The 20,562-nt window shown below is 48.9% G+C and overlaps 1 protein-coding gene across 1 annotated transcript in view; it reads right to left on the bottom strand.

Moving 5' to 3' along the window:
- LOC122919939 (tyrosine-protein kinase ABL1-like) overlaps window positions 1-16,370 on the bottom strand; it is a 77,673-nt gene extending 61,303 nt beyond the window's left edge. Inside the window, exon 1 of the mRNA XM_044269184.1 lies at window positions 15,579-16,370. Within this exon, the coding sequence (XP_044125119.1) occupies window positions 15,579-15,714 (136 nt within the window). The 5' untranslated portion in view covers window positions 15,715-16,370. The remainder of the gene's footprint in view (window positions 1-15,578) is intronic.
- Between the last annotated feature and the right edge of the window lie 4,192 nt (window positions 16,371-20,562).

Here is a 20,562-nt window from a genome sequence, read left to right as displayed (position 1 = left end):
TGATGGCGGCATGATGTGACCACAGATGGATCCTGCAGACAAGGAATAGCAATCTGGTCCACGAGACGAGATGTCACAGCAAGAGTCAAACGAGGGCAGGGGGACACAAGGACAGGTACGGGGAGGGGGGGGGAGCAGATAGTTATTTTGGGGTGCAGGCTAAGGGAATGTCCCCAAAACCCATTGTTACTTATTACACTACCAAACTGTGATTCCAGCAAATCTAATAGAAGAGCGTCTCTAGTGGCCAGGGGTGGAGGCGCACTCACCACCTACATGCCGATCGAGACCTTGTCATCTAGGTACTGCATGCTCTCCTATCCTATTCATCTGAACAGAACGCCAGAGCTGCAGTGTGGACTGACACACAGGCACAGCAAGTTAGACGGCGTTAGGGAAGGTCACCCCTGGTCAGCGCCGGTTTAATGTTAGGCAGGGATCAGCAGCCTGCGGTGCTCCAGATGTTCTGACACTACAACTCCCAGAATGCTCCATTCACTTCTAGGGGAGCTGTGAGAACATACGAGCATGTTTGCATCATGGGAGTTGTAGTTCCACAGCAGTTGGGAGTGCCGCAGGTTGCTGATCCCTGGTCCAAGGGACGCTGGATTTAACCCATTAATGACCGATATTTCTGCAACGCTAAAGAGAAGTTCTACAGCTCCAAAAAGGGTTTAAAAATAAATAAAAATAATGATCAGAACAGTAAACGACCGCGAAAAAAAGGGGGGGCTGAGCGGAGGGGCACCAGGGGCCCAGGACGCCTGGCTGTGACTACTGACCATGTCCGCAGACTCAGCACATCTGCAGATGCTTGGTACATTTGCCTGCAGCGCCCCCTAGAGGCGGCAGAGAGGCTGGAGTACAGAGGAGCAGAGCCTGCAATCACCTATGGATATACAGGTGCCAGCCACCATGACAGCACCCCCTAGAGGCGGCAGAGAGGCCGGAGTACAGAGGAGCAGAGCCTGCAATCACCTATGGATATACAGGTGCCAGCCACCATGACAGCGCCCCCTAGAGGCGGCAGAGAGGCCGGAGTACAGAGGAGCAGAGCCTGCAATCACCTATGGATATACAGGTGCCAGCCACCATGACAGCGCCCCCTAGAGGCAGCAGAGAGGCTGGAGTACAGTGGAGCAGAGCCTGCAATCACCTATGGATATACAGGTGCCAGCCACCATGACAGCGCCCCCTAGAGGCGGCAGAGAGGCCGGAGTACAGAGGAGCAGAGCCTGCAATCACCTATGGATATACAGGTGCCAGCCACCATGACAGCGCCCCCTAGAGGCGGCAGAGAGGCCGGAGTACAGAGGAGCAGAGCCTGCAATCACCTATGGATATACAGGTGCCAGCCACCATGACAGCGCCCCCTAGAGGCAGCAGAGAGGCTGGAGTACAGTGGAGCAGAGCCTGCAATCACCTATGGATATACAGGTGCCAGCCACCATGACAGCGCCCCCTAGAGGCGGCAGAGAGGCTGGAGTACAGGCAAGAGCCTGCAATCACCTATGGATATACAGGGGCCGGTGGCCATGACAGCGCCCCCTAGAGGCAGCAGAGAGGCTGTAGTACAGGCAAGAGCCTGCAATCACCTATGGATATACAGGGGCCGGTGGCCATGACAACGCCCTCTAGAGGCAGCAGAGAGAGGCTGAAGTACAGAGGAGCAGAGCCTGCAATCACCTATGGATATACAGGGGCCGGTGGCCATGACAGCGCCCCCTAGAGGCGGCAGAGAGGCTGGAGTACAGAGGAGCAGAGCCTGCAATCACCTATAGATATACAGGGGCCGGCGGCCATGACAGCGCCCTCTAGAGGCAGCAGAGAGGCTGTAGTACAGGGAAGAGCCTGCAATCACCTATGGATATACAGGGGCCGGTGGCCATGACAGCGCCCCCTAGAGGCGGCAGAGAGGCTGGAGTACAGAGGAGCAGAGCCTGCAATCACCTATGGATATACAGGGGCCGGCCGCCATGACAGCGCCCTCTAGAGGCAGCAGAGAGGCTGGAGTACAGAGGAGCAGAGCCTGCAATCACCTATGGATATACAGGGGCCGGCCGCCATGACAGCGCCCTCTAGAGGCAGCAGAGAGGCTGGAGTACAGAGGAGCAGAGCCTGCAATCACCTATGGATATACAGGGGCCGGCTGCCATGACAGCGCCCTCTAGAGGCAGCAGAGAGGCTGGAGTACAGAGGAGCAGAGCCTGCAATCACCTATGGATATACAGGGGCCGGCCGCCATGACAGCGCCCTCTAGAGGCAGCAGAGAGGCTGGAGTACAGAGGAGCAGAGCCTGCAATCACCTATGGATATACAGGGGCCGGCTGCCATGACAGCGCCCTCTAGAGGCAGCAGAGAGGCTGGAGTACAGAGGAGCAGAGCCTGCAATCACCTATGGATATACAGGGGCCGGCTGCCATGACAGCGCCCTAACGGATCAGGGCAACAGATGATCAGATGACCGAGGACCTTTAACCTTTGCCCTGGATGCATCAGGGGGAGCTGGTCAAACAGATACAACTTTTGCATCTTGGACAATCGTGTTTTACCATTTTCATGAAAAGATAAACTGCCAGGAAAATGTGCATTAGCGGTCACTAAGGAGTTAACTTATGTATTCTTCTCATTATTTCTTCCAGAAACAGCGCCTCTCTTGCCTATGGCCGTGTCTGGTATCACAGATGGGTGGACAGGAATGGCGCTGTACCCGGAGGAAGGCAGCCATGGTGTCCTGACCTGATCTAGAACAACTCCCCCCATCATCCACGGTGTGGACTCGATGGTAATAATCAGACGATGAACGAATGAGGATTCATCACTGATGTGCGAATGGCGGCGACTATGAGGAACGAGATCAGGTCAGCGCTGCGCTATTAACCCCTTCACTCCCCTGCAGTCACAGAGCAAGGAATCGTCCAAGTCATTATGACACAAAGATTAAAAACAGTAAGACCTAAATGAAGGTGTGGTGGGGGTGACGACGGGCGGATGGCGGCACAACAGATGTAGCAGAGCCGGATTAGCGTGCTAGGGCTGCAGACAAAGCCTGCATCATCTCCACAGGCTCCAACGGTCTATTGAAACCGAAAAAGTTCTGAAACTTCTTGATCTACATTTGGTTTGCAAGATCTCGGCTTGCTGTCAGGGAATGGGCACACTGATTTTAACGCTCAGAGGCTTGCGGCCCGCTCACGTGTATCCACTAAAAGTCTGTCGAAACGCTTTACCTTGATAACACCAAAAACTGCAGTGGCTTCTGGAAAAACAGCACACAGTTTGGCCGCGGGTATTTTGACTCCGTGGCCCTCCGGGGACACAAAGGATCAGACAGAAGATCCAGCGACATCCGATAGTCCAGAAAGTCTGATAATCAGGGATCCCGTCAGCTCAGTATTCAGCGGCTGTGGTAGATGGCGCTCAGCATCAGCGGGGGAGGGGGTTATGCGCCATATTTTGGCGGCTGCCTTGCCATCAGGTGGCGGGGGGACGAGCTATTACCATCTGTTCAGCTGGCAGGAGAAGGAGCAGGGGAACCTCTCACACCGGCGAGGGGGGCGGGGGAGTAATGGCGTTTACCCTGCTGGAGACGTCGCTGCCGGAATAGTAAATGTGCTTTCTTCCTGGCTCAGCATTGCACACGATGCCTGTCATCACCGTAATCTGATTGTCCTGTCTTCCATGCTTTACACTGCAGCAGGGCTTGTTTATCTAAGCAAATATCAATGAGAATACATAACTTGCAGAAGGTGGAACGGGATGAATGATTGCAGACCCAGAAATGCTGCACTGAGCCCTACCGAAATATACTGCAGGGGTAGGAGCGCAGCGCACGCACTTCACACCGCGATGATTTTTTTTTGTCTAAAAGAAGTCGGAGATTTCATATGAAAAAACAAAATATTGGGAAAGATGGTATCCATACTTCAGTTATCGAATTTACATATAAATACTGTCTATGTGATTAATGCCGCACTGCTGATGGATCCACCGCCGAGAACCGGAACAAAGCCGCCAAATCACTCACCTTGTCACAGAGTTAAATGGGCAGGAGCCGGAAATACAAAAGAACGGAGAAAATACAGCGTCCCCCCTAGAACCAACAGAAATATCTGCACAGTGCTGAAGAACTAGGGGTTTACACCAGCAGAATAGTGAGTGCAGCTCTGGAGTATAATACTGGATGTAACCCAGGATCAGTACAGGATAAGTAATGTATGTACACAGTGACTGCACCAGCAGAATAGTGAGTGCAGCTCTGGAGTATAATACAGGATGTAACTCAGGATCAGTACAGGATAAGTAATGTATGTACACAGTGACTCCTCCAGCAGAATAGTGAGTGCAGCTCTGGAGTATAATACAGGATGTAACTCAGGACCAGTACAGGATAAGTAATGTATGTACACAGTGACTGCACCAGCAGAATAGTGAGTGCAGCTCTGGAGTATAATACAGGATGTAACTCAGGATCAGTACAGGATAAGTAATGTATGTACACAGTGACTGCACCAGCAGAATAGTGAGTGCAGCTCCGGAGTATAATACAGGATGTAACACAGGATCAGTACAGGATAAGTAATGTATGTACACAGTGACTGCACCAGCAGAATAGTGAGTGCAGCTCTGGAGTATAATACAGGATGTAACTCAGGATCAGTACAGGATAAGTAATGTATGTACACAGTGACTGCACCAGCAGAATAGTGAGTGCAGCTCTGGAGGGGGCTGACCCCTTTAATGTTAGCAACCCCCTCATTGTTACCCTAGCAAGAAATATGGGAACAGCGGCCAGGTTTATTTCCAGGCCCCCGATCTCCTATAACGTGTCTGACGCGTTGCTCTCCTCTTTCTGGTGTATATTCACACACGCTCTTCGGTAAGGATTTCCCCGGGGAGCAGTCCTGGGCCTCCACCATACATAGGGCTGCCCGCTGTGGTCACTGACTGGACTGGTAGTGTAATGCAGCCGGATTTGCTTAATCTCCAGGTATTAAACCATCTTTTACACTGCATTAAAAGAAATTGCGCTAGCGTTACGCTCACTGCACGTAAAAGGTTTATTACACAGAAAGACAACATTCTGATGGGGGAACTCCGGAATAATGCAGCTGCAATCCCAGGCATCGGACCACTTTTCAAAGCTAACATATAACGCTGGGCACATAAGATGCCACCATGAGTGCGCCCACCAACATCCCACATTGCAGTAACCCTTTCCTCTCTGATCTTGAGAAAGCCCTGCATAGAACAGCAGGTTGCCTTCAATATGGCTTCTCGTATTAGGAAGCAATTGTCATCCCTCCCCCACCCCGCGCCATTTGTTTTATTTGACCTGTGCCATTTAATAAAGATTACCGCGTCCACCGCTATTCAAGGTTCAGAACTGTGTGCACGAAGAGCTGCCAGCGAGACGGTCACAGAGGGACGAGTCGACTATAGACATTCATAGTGTTGCCCGGATATGGTAATTAGGCGCGCTCCCTGGCATTTTCACGTTTTATTGTGGGCAGCAGACCTATAACACGGTATTTAATCTGATTGCATAACCAAGCTGGTATAAAGTCCTACAGACGTGAAGGGGGGGGGGGGGGCTAAAAGCCCACAGGGTGAACCACAATTCGTTCCAGCATATTGTAGCTGCAGGCGCGTTACAGTGTGAAAGTATAGTTTTGCCTGAAATGGCTGATAACAGGGGGCAATAGACTGTATTCTCCTGTCCTACAGTCATCCTCTCCCCTGAAATGGCTGATAACAGGGGGCAATAGACTGTATTCTCCTGTCCTACAGTCATCCTCTCCCCTGAAATGGCTGATAACAGGGGGCAATAGACTGTATTCTCCTGTCCTACAGTCATCCTCTCCTCTGAGATGGCTGATAACAGGAGCAATAGACTGTATTCTCCTGTCCTACAGTCATCCTCTCCCCTGAAATGGCTGATAACAGGGAGCAATAGACTGTATTCTCCTGTCCTACAGTCATCCTCTCCCCTGAAATGGCTGATACCAGGAGGCAATAGACTGTATTCTCCTGTCCTACAGTCATCCTCTCCTCTGAGATGGCTGATAACAGAGGGCAATAGACTGTATTCTCCTGTCCTACAGTCATCCTCTCCTCTGAGATGGCTGATAACAGGAGCAATAGACTGTATTCTCCTGTCCTACAGTCATCCTCTCCCCTGAAATGGCTGATAACAGGGGGCAATAGACTGTATTCTCCTGTCCTACAGTCATCCTCTCCCCTGAAATGGCTGATAACAGGGGGCAATAGACTGTATTCTCCTGTCCTACAGTCATCCTCCCCCTGAAATGGCTGATAACAGGGGGCAATAGACTGTATTCTCCTGTCCTACAGTCATCCTCTCCTCTGAAATGGCTGATAACAGGGGGCAATAGACTGTATTCTCCTGTCCTACAGTCATCCTCTCCCCTGAAATGGCTGATAACAGGGAGCAATAGACTGTATTCTCCTGTCCTACAGTCATCCCCTCCCCTAAAATGGCTGATAACAGGGGGCAATAGACTGTAATCTCCTGTCCTACAGTCATCCTCCCCCCTGAAATGGCTGATAACAGACTTTTTCTCCCAGTTTCGCGTCCTATGATTATTACTAATGACACGTTTTGTTGTCGTCGCTTCTGTCTCCTTCAAAAAAAAATTAATAAAACAATCCGTAAACTACAGTTCCCTCGTAATGGACAATTCCTGAATTTGACGCTCATCCCCTGAAATGGCTGATAACAGGGGGCAATAGACTGTATTCTCCTATCCTACAGTCATCCCCTCCCCTGAAATGGCTGATAACAGGGGGCAATAGACTGTATTCTCCTATCCTACAGTCATCCCCTCCCCTGAAATGGCTGATAACAGGGGGCAATAGACTGTATTCTCCTGTCCTACAGTCATCCTTTCCCCTGAAATGGCTGATAACAGGGGGCAATAGACTGTATTCTCCTGTCCTACAGTCATCCCCTCCCCTGAAATGGCTGATAACAGGGGGCAATAGACTGTATTCTCCTGTCCTACAGTCATCCTCTCCCCTGAAATGGCTGATAACAGGAGCAATAGACTGTATCCTCCTGTCCTACAGTCATCCTCTCCCCTGAAATGGCTGATAACAGGGGGCAATAGACTGTATTCTCCTGTCCTACAGTCATCCTCTCCCCTGAAATGGCTGATAACAGGGGGCAATAGACTGTATTCTCCTGTCCTACAGTCATCCTCTCCCCTGAAATGGCTGATAACAGGGGGCAATAGACTGTATTCTCCTGTCCTACAGTCATCCTCTCCCCTGAAATGGCTGATAACAGTGGGCAATAGACTGTATTCTCCTGTCCTACAGTCATCCTCTCCCCTGAAATGGCTGATAACAGGGGGCAATAGACTGTATTCTCCTGTCCTACAGTCATCCTCTCCCCTGAAATGGCTGATAACAGGGGGCAATAGACTGTATTCTCCTGTCCTACAGTCATCCTCCCCCCTGAAATGGCTGATAACAGACTTTTTCTCCCAGTTTCGCGTCCTATGATTATTACTAATGACACGTTTTGTTGTCGTCGCTTCTGTCTCCTTCAAAAAAAAATTAATAAAACAATCCGTAAACTACAGTTCCCTCGTAATGGACAATTCCTGAATTTGACGCTCATCCGTTATTTCAAAATCTAAACTGCGCCAGTGTTTGAGGGCCACTTACAGGGTTGATTAGGGGGTCGATGCCACAATGACCGGGTGCAGCATTAACCCCTCGTGTTTGAGCTCACGCAGTCCATTTAGATGTCAGCTCGGGTGCGGCAGACGTGCAATTACGGCACCTAATTAACTCCTCCGGAGGAGCAGACTGAAAATCCATATCCGATCGACTCCCGCCGCTGTCATGCTGTCAATGGAGCGTTCCCGGAGCGCCGGCCGCCGCCTTGTTTACATCAACGTCTCTTTCTTTGTAAAATCCAATACTCTTTTGTGCGCGGGAGAAAAACAGGTCAAAGGCTTCCATATCTCAAATCGATGGACATGTAACGGGTCGCGGGGACGCATTTCGTGACGAACGAACATCGCCGGCATTTACACGTCGCCAGTAATGAGGGCGGATGATCGCGCCGCTCGATCGATGCAGGGATCTTCAGGTGTCAAATTGCTGAAAAAATAAATAAAATAAATAAAAGACATTTCAAATATTCTGGAAAAAGTGTCCAAACCAGAAACGCTGAAGGAAGCAGCTCGAGGAGCACTCCTGCCGCCGCCGCCTGCTTTAACCCTCCGAGGGCCGTCTCAACATGGCAGCGCTTTTCAGGTCACATAAATCATGTTAACACCGATTTCCCTCAGTTTGGAAGGAAAATAATTAAAACCGTCGAGAAGCAAAAGCCTTAAAATGCAATCGCGAGTCCCAGCGACGTTTACGAGAAAATGAAATCGTTTTAATGCGAAGAAATACTGCAAATTCAGCATTAAAGTGTGTGATTTACCGATTTAGGATAAAAACTCCAACTGAAGACTCCCCTGTAGAATAGAAGCGTTTATAGAGCGGCGCCATTTAAAGGGGCTGTGAGCTACTGGAAAAACATGGTGGCTCTCTTCCAAAAACAGCGCCACACCTGCCCAAAGGCCGTCTCTGGTACTGCAGCCCCCTCCGGACTGAGCTGCTATGCTGCACACAACCTTGTACTCTGGAAGAAAGCAGCCATGGGGGACGATCTGCAAACAAAGCCATTGCCCCTTAAAGGGGTTGTGCCAAGTCAGGAAGTTACCCCCTACCCACAGGATGAAGGATAACTGACCGGTGGAAGCCCAACCGATCCCTGAGAACGAGGGTCCTATGTTCCCCTCCTGGTGGAGCAGCCGAGGATGCACCTTCCTGCCCCATTCATTCTCTATGGCACTGCCAGAGATAGCCGAGCACAGCGCCCTCCGACAGGACAGTGCGGGGGAGGGGCACATAGAGCCACAACTATTAGGACCTCCATGCTGACTGTCTCCCAGCATTACCACAGACATACTACTAAGGAAATGCTGAATATATATCAACAGGTCAACACAAGGACTGGGGACCTCTCCGTTGGGGTTAAAGCGCACAAACTCGTGCCTTGGACCGCGAATTGCACAGGGACCGTTTGTGTGCTCGCCATTTGCGGATGCGGACCCACTCACTTGAATGAGTCCGTGATCCGCAAGAGAAGGTCCGCACCACAAAAAAAAACAAAAAAACGGGACATGTATTTTTTTTGAGGTGCAGAGGCATGGACCGAAACCCCGCAGAAGTACTTCATATCGCTTTCGTCGCCATCCAATCTGTGCCTCCGTCCCTCGCCGCATATTGCGAATCCTTTTAAGTCATTGGGTCCACATCCATGACACGGAGGGCACGCGGCCGATGCCCGTTTATTGTGGGCCGCAATACAGGCACTGGGCACACACGACCATAGGGTACATTCACCCGACTGTATGTATTTTGCAGTCCGTAAAAAAAAAAAAATGATCCGCAAAATATACAGATGACGTCCATGTTGCATCCATTTAACAATACATATCCTTGTCTGCAAAACGGACAAGAATAGGACATGTTTTACCTTTTTTGGGGGGAGTGCGGAAATAAATTTACGGATGCGGACAGCACATTTTTTGCGGCCTGGTTGAAGTGAATAGGTTTGCATATGATCTGCAAAAAAAAATGCGGATCAGATGCAGACGTGTAAATGAGGCTTTAAAATCGCTGCTACCAGTAAGAAAAAGAATTGCGCGCAATTTCGAAGATCTCTGCTTACGGTCATGGAATAGGAACATTCTTGTTGATCAGGCAAAACCAGTCCTGACCAAAAACGTCTACTCACAGCGGAGGGTCTGTAACAGTTTCATCCAGTCTAGACCATCCAGGCTGAAATAAACACATCTGATAGTTTGTTACAATGTATCAGTCTGGAATTGGCACAGGAGTTTCCACATGACCACGGTAACAAGTGAAGCACTAGTGTAGGTCAGCATGGGTCTTTAGGTTCTAGATAGCAATAAGCATGTTTTTATTCACTGACAGCAAGCAGAGATCTGGAGAATGGTTAGGAATTGTAACACATAATATATTATAAATCTACGTAGTGAATGATCTTTCTCTCCGCAGCGGCAGGTTAATGATGCCGTTTCTGCCCGGATATTCCTGTCGCAGGCGACTTCAGGTTCAAATGTCCAGAACGCGCGGCTACGAGTCCGATAATCCACAGAAGCGGCGGCGGTGATGACCGTATAACGCCAGCAGCTTTACGTCGGTGACATTTATTAGGGCAGCCGCAGGGAGTGTCGCCCTGGGAAGCCGGAGCCGCACCTCTCCCGCTAAGGTGGAGACCCTATCAGATCAGCGCTGCACATATGGGGCCATCAGCCGAGGATCCAGGACACTGGCCGCTCAGGGGCCACACTGCGATATATACGAGACCGGAGCGATCAGCGGCGACTAGTCCTCCGACACAACAAGTACCTGGACGACCCACAAGAGTACAGTACACAGGAGCACAAAACACTGACACAAGCAGGACTAACTGATGAGCAGGGCACGTGAGCTGACACTCGCCTAGACTTTCCCTTTGGCCCTCGGCTCAGCAACCTCTGGACGTTGCTGAACTACAATTCCAAGCATGCATACTTTCTTGCCCTTCCTTGAACTGCCGCGGAAGGGAATGGAGCATGTTGGAGCAATTCCTATGTATGGGGAGCAGCTGCAGAACACTTCTGGCGCCGCTGATCTATAGAAGTAAAAAGCCAATATAACCGCTGACCAATAAGGACGAGACGCCGTGAGGTTTATAAGCCGACCGCACGCATTCACAGCCTGTGGGGAGATTCACTGATGGCTCACAGTCCAGGGCCCCTGTAAGTAGGGCCCCGGAGCCTCTTCCTGGTATATATTACATAGGCTCCCCTACATGCAGCTTCTACCTCTGTAACATGTCATCCAATGGAACCTGTCACCCTTACATATCCTAACCTCCCAGCAAAATCTGGAGGTGACAACAGATCGGTATGACACAGCCATGAGCGGGACCCATACATACTTCTGCAATAGACTTAAATAGCTTGCCATTTTCAAGATCTCTGCTTGTTGTCACAGAATGAAAAAAATTCTTGCTTACGATCAGAGGCTTAAAACCCATCTGTTGGATCTCGCACCGATTCCATGCCGAAAGCTGCAGCCCCTGCACGTGAATGCCTTTCCCGAAACCCCAACTCCCATGCAACGGGAAAACACCGGGCGAATGTTGGTGCCGCTACCGACAAAACCACCTCTGGAAGTAAGCCGCATTCTGCAGATTCTACAGCAAGTGGCCGAGGATTAGAATCCTCCAGCCTCGTCAAAATCTGAGGGCCCTGCGTCATATAGGAGTATACCCGTAATGATCGCAGCAGCAGTTTGTTACAATGTATCAGTGTAGGTTACAGCTGTTAGTCTGGAAGAGCGGTGTGTGCTGCTGAAGGGTTTAGCTCACAGAGGATTGTCTCGACTGGTAACAAACCCTCAGCGGTGAAAGGTTATTTGTTCAGGACAAGTCATCAGCCTCAGGATAAAGAATGAACACAAACAGCAAGCGGAGATCTCGATGCTGAACCACTGCAATGCAAAATGTATTAGGGGGACGTTCACACAGCAAGTTTAGCAGGCTGAATTTGGTTCTGATCCAAAAAGTCGCCGAGCGACCACACCGAGGCTGTGCTGCCATTCATGCCTGACACGTCCTTTCTTGGTACGGTTGCAGCCGTAAACCACAGCCTCTCACTGAAACCCGGGAGGTGGTTTCTGCACAGCCGGCGGCTTTCGGTACGGAATCCGCTCCAAATTCAGCCTGCAACAAAATACACTGTGTGAACACGCTGCAAAACTTGGCATTACACAATCTGATGCTTCACCGACAAGGAGCCCCGTCGGGTGAAGGGTCCATTCACACGTCCGCAAAATGGGTCCACATCCGTTCCACAATTTTGCGGAACAGGTGCGGACCCGTTAGTTTTCAATGGATGCGTCCATGTGCGTTCTGCAATTTTCAGAACGGCACGGACAGCCATTGATATAAATGCCTATTCTTGTCCGCAAAACGGACAAGAATAGGACAGGTATATTTTTTGGGTGGACCCTGGAACGGAGTAACGTTTGCGGACAGCACACGGAGTGCTGTCCGCATCTTTTGCGGCCCCATTGAAGTGAATGGAGCCACATCCAAGCCGCAAAAATGGCTGCTCGGATACGGACCAAAAGAATGGTCGTGTGCACGAGGCCTAATACAGCACCAGCAAAGTGCCTGGAATTTGCCGAATCTCAGGTAAATATTTCGGATCTTTGAGGTGCGGTGTGAGAATTTTAAAACTCGCGGCAGGTCAATTATTTTTGCGAATCCCCACCTTCTGGAGAGCGGTTTCCCCACAGAATTCAATGGGGCAGTAAACTGAAAATCTGCAATAAACAATGCACAAAACCGCAGTAAACAAGGCAGACTTACTAGGCTACATGCACACGACCGTGTGCCCCCCATGGCCATATTGCGGCCCGCATACAGCATACATTCCTCCGCACAGACAAAAAAGTAGCGCATGCACTACTTTTTTGCGGTGCGGACCGTCAGATGCAGATCGTGGACCCCTAATGTTCGTGTGCATGTCGCTTTATGTGAATTTTTATCACGTTGTTGATGTTGCTTTCAGGTCAATTTTCTGCATACAAATCTGCAGTGTGTGCATGAGACCTCAGGGCTGTATTACACAGAAAGATTATCTGACAGATATCTGACCAATCACTGGTCAGATGGCCTATTACACGCACAGATCTGTTCTTCTACACACCAGCTATTAGTCTGATTGGACGGATATTGGTGTCAGATAAACGGTCGGTGTAATACAGCCCTTAGGCTTGCAGTACACGATGCCGGGAATCATTCAGACAAAAACTGCTCCGTGCAGCGATACGTGTCCGGCCGATTCTCTGCACATTCGCCGGATTGCGGCCAGATGACCGCTGGATCCCATTATAGTTCATTCCGGCAATGTGGATCCAGCAGGTAGTTCCCGGCTGAGTGCAACAAGCCAGGACAGAACTGATGCAGAGTCTAGCGGTGGATTCCAGTACATAAAATCTGCAGCAGATCTCGGTACCGGGCGGATCTCACACAGCGCGGACGGATTTGCCCCAGATTTCACACTCTGCACTGGAAAGGGTGAAATCCGCAACGTCATGGATTTCAGATCCCAGATACAGTGGTGTTCAAAATTATTCAACCCCCAATGCTGTAAAGGGTTTTAGGGAATTTAGTGTACATTTGTAATTGTGATCAGAATGAAATCTTACAAGGACTTTTTAAAGAACCAAATGCAACTAAAATGACATCAATTGTTTTTGTAATACAGTATTAAATGTTTTTTTTGTGATTTCTTAATTGACACAATTATTCAACCCCTTGACGACTACCACTCTTAAGAACAGAGGTTCATTCAAGTGTTTTCGATCAGGTATTGAAATAACCTGTGGATGTCAAGGAGCAGCAATAAGGCATAATAAGCACCAATGAGGCAGATGTAAAAGGACTGTGATACTCGGCTCCTTATAGACATTTACTGGTCTGTTTACAAACATGGTGAAGTCAAGAGAATGGTCCAGGAAGACAAGAGAAGAGGTGATTTCTCTTCACAGGAAGGGCAATGGCTATAGGAAGATTGTAAAGATGTTAAACATACCAAGAGACACCATAGGAAGCATCATTCGCAAATTCAAGGCAAAGGGCCCTGTTGAAACGCTACCTGGTCGTGGCAGAAAGAAGACGCTGACTTCGACTGCTGTGCGCTACCTGAAGCGCAAAGTGGAGAAAAGTCCCCGTGTGACTGCTGAGGAACTGAAAACAGATCTGTCAGATGTGGGCACTGAAGGTTCAGCTCAGACAATGAGGCGCACACTGCGTAATGAAGGCCTCCATGCCAGAACTCCCAGGCGCCCCCCCTCGCTGTCTCCAAGGAATAAGAAGAGTCGACTGCAGTATGCCAAAAGTCATGTGGACAAACCACAAAAGTTTTGGGATAGTGATCTGTGGACTGATGAAACAAAATTAGAACTGTTTGGGCCCATGGATCAACGCTATGTTTGGAGGAGGAAGAACAAGGCCTATGAAGAAAAGAACACCTCGCCTACTGTGAAGCATGGCGGGGGGTCAATCATGCTTTGGGGCTGTTCTGCTTCTACAGGTACAGGCAAGCTTCAGCGTGTGCAAGGTGCCATGAAGTCTCTTCAGTACCAGGAGATATTGGATGAAAATGTGATGCAGTCCGTCACAAACCTGAGGCTTGGGAGACGTTGGACCTTTCAACAGGACAATGATTCCAAGCATACCTCCAGGTCCACTAGAGCATGGCTGCAGATTAAAGGCTGGAGCATTGTGAAGTGGCCATCGCAGTCCCCAGACTCAAATCCGATTGAGAACCTCTGGTGGGACTTACAGAAAGCAGTTGCAGCGCGCAAGCCAAAGAATGTGACTGAACCGGAGGCTTCTGCCCATGAAGAATGGGCGAAGATACCCGTAGATCGCTGCAAGACACTTGTGTCAGGCTATGCTTCACGTTTAACAGCTGTTATAACTGGAAAAGGATGTTGTACTAAGTACTAAGACTGAATGTCACTTGGGGGTTGAATAAAACTGATAATGATGTGAGAAAAGACATTTGTGGTTATTTCATTATAAATGTTATGTGATATTTGTCTGACTTACAAGAACCTCTGAGATTTAATTGTAAACAAGATGACGGAAATGATCAAAATCAATGTCAAACTGGCCAAAACACTCAATTTCAGTGGGGGTGAATAATTTTGAACACAACTGTATGTGCGAACTCTGCCCATGTAGCCGTAGCCTTCAAGGGGGGTCTCCAACTGGCACATCGATGGCACACTGCTAGGACAGACCGTCCATGTCAGATAGGGGCAGGTTCCACCTCCCCAGAACCGGTTCGGACCCCCACTGACACAGACCCTTTAGTATGACGTGGATTTGAGGTGGAGAAATCCGCTCGCCGACCCAGCCTTACCTTCCAGAGCGGCAGGATAACGCAGGACCCGCCTGGGCGCGCTCTGCCCCCTCTCAATACAATCACATCACATTGATTCCGCTGACAATGGCGGTCGGTGATGGATCCGGCCTCTTCCACGTGAAAGGTGCTGAGCGATTACAAACCGCAATTCTTTATTATAAAAAATATATATAAAATCAATCTGAGGAGCCAGGCGATGACTAGCGACATGACACACACAGCGCCGCCTCCACACTGCTGCGTATATAAAGCGGTTAGATGCCACTCCTGTCCATGGGTTGTGCCCGGTACTGAAATGAATGGGGGGGTGTAATACCACACACGGCCTGTGGACAGGAGTGGCGCTGTCTATGGAAGAAAAAAAGCCAGGCGAGGGGATGGCGGGTTGTGGGACGTATAGGGGCGGAGCTTATCCTGACAGGAAGTGAATATTAAATGCCTGTCATGGTAAGCTCCGCCTACATCACCGCTGATAAAGGAATTTTACTCGAAGTTATGGAAGTTTATAGATCGGTCGCAGGCGCCATCCCTTACCGTGCTCCACGAAGACGTTGCAGTGTGGGCCGCCATGTTTGGCGGCCTCCTTCTTCCCGGCCCCTTTAATGAAGGGTAGGACAGGCAGACTGGGCCTCCTCTGGTCCCCGAGCACTTTTCCGGGCTGCTGACCCATAGGATGAACCAACAATTTGCGGGGGAAAAAAATGTAAAAAGTTTCCAGTGGGCGCGTTTCGCTCTTTGCTGGCGTCCGTCGCGCTCCCCTGGTCCTCACCGCGTCCGAGCGCTCATGTCAAGTCGCTGAGAAGAGGAACTTCGGCCGTCACAGATGGAGCAGGATGTGGTTTGAGGATTTCATCACAAAAAAACATAAATGTCGGGGGTCCGCGGAGACGCTCCTCGGGGGCAGCGCGCTGGGGATCATGGGGGGCTGCTCCCAGGGTCAGCCATGGCATGGCTTATGGCAGGGTCATGAAAGGGTTAAGTCAGTCAGGTCACCCAGGGGTTAAGTGCAATAGGGGGCGCCCCCGGCCTAGCAGCACTGGTAAGTACACACACGTCTCGTCCCCGCGGTCACTTCCTTGGTCATCCCCGTTTCTGGGGGTCCTCAGGCCCCTCGGGGGTCTCCCTTCTATAAAGGGAAGGGATCTACAGCTTCTGAGGAGGAGTGGCCCCTAATGTACGGCTGGAGCCCCCTTCTGACAGCTCCTCCGGTCACACAAGAAATCAGGACAGGACGGAGGGACCCCCGGGCTGGGAGAGTCAGCGGCCGCCGGGACTTCCTGCCCTCTCCACCGCCGCCATGATGGGCCCTCGCCGCCGCTGCCACTGCTGCCCTGGGAGACGCCGTGACGTCACTTCCGGAAACAGCTTGGCTGTGAACATAGGTGACCAGACGCATGCGCGCTAGTACCGCGGCTGGAGAGACAGAGAGGGAGCGGTGAGGGGAGACGGTGCTGGGTCCGTGTCGTCATGTACAGGGCACTATTCACACTATAGGCCGGTATATTATATACACAGGGCTCTAGTCACACTATAGGACGGTATACAGCGGTATATTATATACACAGGGCACTATTCACACTATAGGCCGGTATACAGCGGTATATTATATACACGGGGCACTATTCACACTATAGGCCGGTATACAGCGGTATATTATATACACAGGGCTCTAGTCACACTATAGGCCGGTATACAGCGGTATATTATATACACAGGGCTCTAGTCACACTATAGGCCGGTATACAGCGGTATATTATATACACGGGGCACTATTCACACTATAGGCCGGTATATTATATACACAGGGCACTATTCACACTATAGGCCGGTATATTATATACACAGGGCACTATTCACACTATAGGCCGGTATATTATATACACGGGGCACTATTCACACTATAGGCCGGTATACAGCGGTATATTATATACACAGGGCACTATTCACACTATAGGCCGGTATACAGCGGTATATTATATACACGGGGCACTATTCACACTATAGGCCGGTATACAGCGGTATATTATATACACAGGGCTCTAGTCACACTATAGCCGGTATACAGCGGTATATTATATACACAGGGCTCTAGTCACACTATAGGCCGGTATACAGCGGTATATTATATACACGGGGCACTATTCACACTATAGGCCGGTATACAGCGGTATATTATATACACAGGGCTCTATTCACACTATAGGCCGGTATACAGCGATATATTATATACACAGGGCTCTATTCACACTATAGGACGGTATACAGCGGTATATTATATACACAGGGCACTATTCACACTATAGGCCGGTATACAGCGGTATATTATATACACGGGGCACTATTCACACTATAGGACGGTATACAGCGGTATATTATATACACAGGGCACTATTCACACTATAGGCCGGTATACAGCGTATATTATATACACAGGGCACTATTCACACTATAGGCCGGTATACAGCAGTATATTATATACACGGGGCACTATTCACACTATAGGCCGGTATACAGCGGTATATTATATACACAGGGCACTAGTCACACTATAGGCCGGTATACAGCGGTATATTATATACACAGGGCACTATTCACACTATAGGCCGGTATACAGCGGTATATTATATACACGGGGCACTATTCACACTATAGGCCGGTATACAGCGGTATATTATATACACGGGGCACTATTCACACTATAGGTCGGTATACAGCAGTATATTATATACACGGGGCACTATTCACACTATAGGCCGGTATACAGCGGTATATTATATACACAGGGCACTAGTCACACTATAGGCCGGTATACAGCGGTATATTATATACACGGGGCACTATTCACACTATAGGCCGGTATACAGCGGTATATTATATACACAGGGCACTATTCACACTATAGGCCGGTATGCAGCCGTATATTATATACACAGGGCACTATTCACACTATAGGCCGGTATACAGCGGTATATTATATACACGGGGCACTATTCACACTATAGGTCGGTATACAGCAGTATATTATATACACGGGGCACTATTCACACTATAGGCCGGTATACAGCGGTATATTATATACACAGGGCTCTAGTCACACTATAGGCCGGTATACAGCGGTATATTATATACACGGGGCACTATTCACACTATAGGCCGGTATACAGCAGTATATTATATACACGGGGCACTATTCACACTATAGGTCGGTATACAGCAGTATATTATATACACGGGGCACTATTCACACTATAGGCCGGTATACAGCGGTAGATTATATACACAGGGCTCTAGTCACACTATAGGCCGGTATACAGCGGTATATTATATACACGGGGCTCTAGTCACACTATAGGCCGGTATACAGCGGTATATTATATACACGGGGCTCTAGTCACACTATAGGCCGGTATACAGCGGTATATTATATACACGGGGCTCTAGTCACACTATAGGCCGGTATACAGCGGTATATTATATACACGGGGCTCTAGTCACACTATAGGCCGGTATACAGCGGTATATTATATACACAGGGCACTATTCACACTATAGGCCGGTATACAGCGGTATATTAAATACACAGGGCTCTGTTCACACTATAGGCCGGTATACAGCGGTATATTATATACACGGGGCACTATTCACACTATAGGTCGGTATACAGCGGTATATTATATACACAGGGCACTATTCACACTATAGGCCGGTATACAGCGGTATATTAAATACACAGGGCTCTGTTCACACTATAGGCCGGTATACAGCGGTATATTATATACACAGGGCTCTAGTCACACTATAGGCCGGTATACAGCGGTATATTATATACACGGGGCACTATTCACACTATAGGCCGGTATACAGCGGTATATTATATACACAGGGCACTATTCACACTATAGGCCGGTATACAGCGGTATATTATATACACAGGGCACTATTCACACTATAGGCCGGTATACAGCGGTATATTATATACACGGGGCACTATTCACACTATAGGCCGGTATACAGCGGTATATTATATACACAGGGCTCTATTCACACTATAGGCCGGTATACAGCGGTATATTATATACACAGGGCTCTATTCACACTATAGGACGGTATACAGCGGTATATTATATACACAGGGCACTATTCACACTATAGGCCGGTATACAGCGGTATATTATATACACGGGGCACTATTCACACTATAGGCCGGTATACAGCGGTATATTATATACACGGGGCACTATTCACACTATAGGTCGGTATACAGCAGTATATTATATACACGGGGCACTATTCACACTATAGGCCGGTATACAGCGGTATATTATATACACAGGGCACTAGTCACACTATAGGCCGGTATACAGCGGTATATTATATACACGGGGCACTATTCACACTATAGGCCGGTATACAGCGGTATATTATATACACAGGGCACTATTCACACTATAGGCCGGTATGCAGCCGTATATAATATACACAGGGCACTATTCACACTATAGGCCGGTATACAGCGGTATATTATATACACGGGGCACTATTCACACTATAGGTCGGTATACAGCAGTATATTATATACACGGGGCACTATTCACACTATAGGCCGGTATACAGCGGTATATTATATACACAGGGCTCTAGTCACACTATAGGCCGGTATACAGCGGTATATTATATACACGGGGCACTATTCACACTATAGGCCGGTATACAGCAGTATATTATATACACGGGGCACTATTCACACTATAGGTCGGTATACAGCAGTATATTATATACACGGGGCACTATTCACACTATAGGCCGGTATACAGCGGTAGATTATATACACAGGGCTCTAGTCACACTATAGGCCGGTATACAGCGGTATATTATATACACGGGGCTCTAGTCACACTATAGGCCGGTATACAGCGGTATATTATATACACGGGGCTCTAGTCACACTATAGGCCGGTATACAGCGGTATATTATATACACGGGGCTCTAGTCACACTATAGGCCGGTATACAGCGGTATATTATATACACGGGGCACTATTCACACTATAGGCCGGTATACAGCGGTATATTATATACACAGGGCACTATTCACACTATAGGCCGGTATACAGCGGTATATTATATACACGGGGCACTATTCACACTATAGGTCGGTATACAGCGGTATATTATATACACGGGGCTCTGTTCACACTATAGGCCGGTATACAGCGGTATATTATATACACAGGGCACTATTCACACTATAGGCCGGTATACAGCGGTATATTAAATACACAGGGCTCTGTTCACACTATAGGCCGGTATACAGCGGTATATTATATACACGGGGCACTATTCACACTATAGGTCGGTATACAGCGGTATATTATATACACAGGGCACTATTCACACTATAGGCCGGTATACAGCGGTATATTAAATACACAGGGCTCTGTTCACACTATAGGCCGGTATACAGCGGTATATTATATACACAGGGCTCTAGTCACACTATAGGCCGGTATACAGCGGT

This window comes from Bufo gargarizans, chromosome 9, assembly GCF_014858855.1.
Source record: "Bufo gargarizans isolate SCDJY-AF-19 chromosome 9, ASM1485885v1, whole genome shotgun sequence".
NCBI classification, from domain to species: domain Eukaryota; kingdom Metazoa; phylum Chordata; class Amphibia; order Anura; family Bufonidae; genus Bufo; species Bufo gargarizans.
Note: the sequence above shows the minus strand (reverse complement) of the source record. Positions and strands in the feature narration are given on the sequence as shown.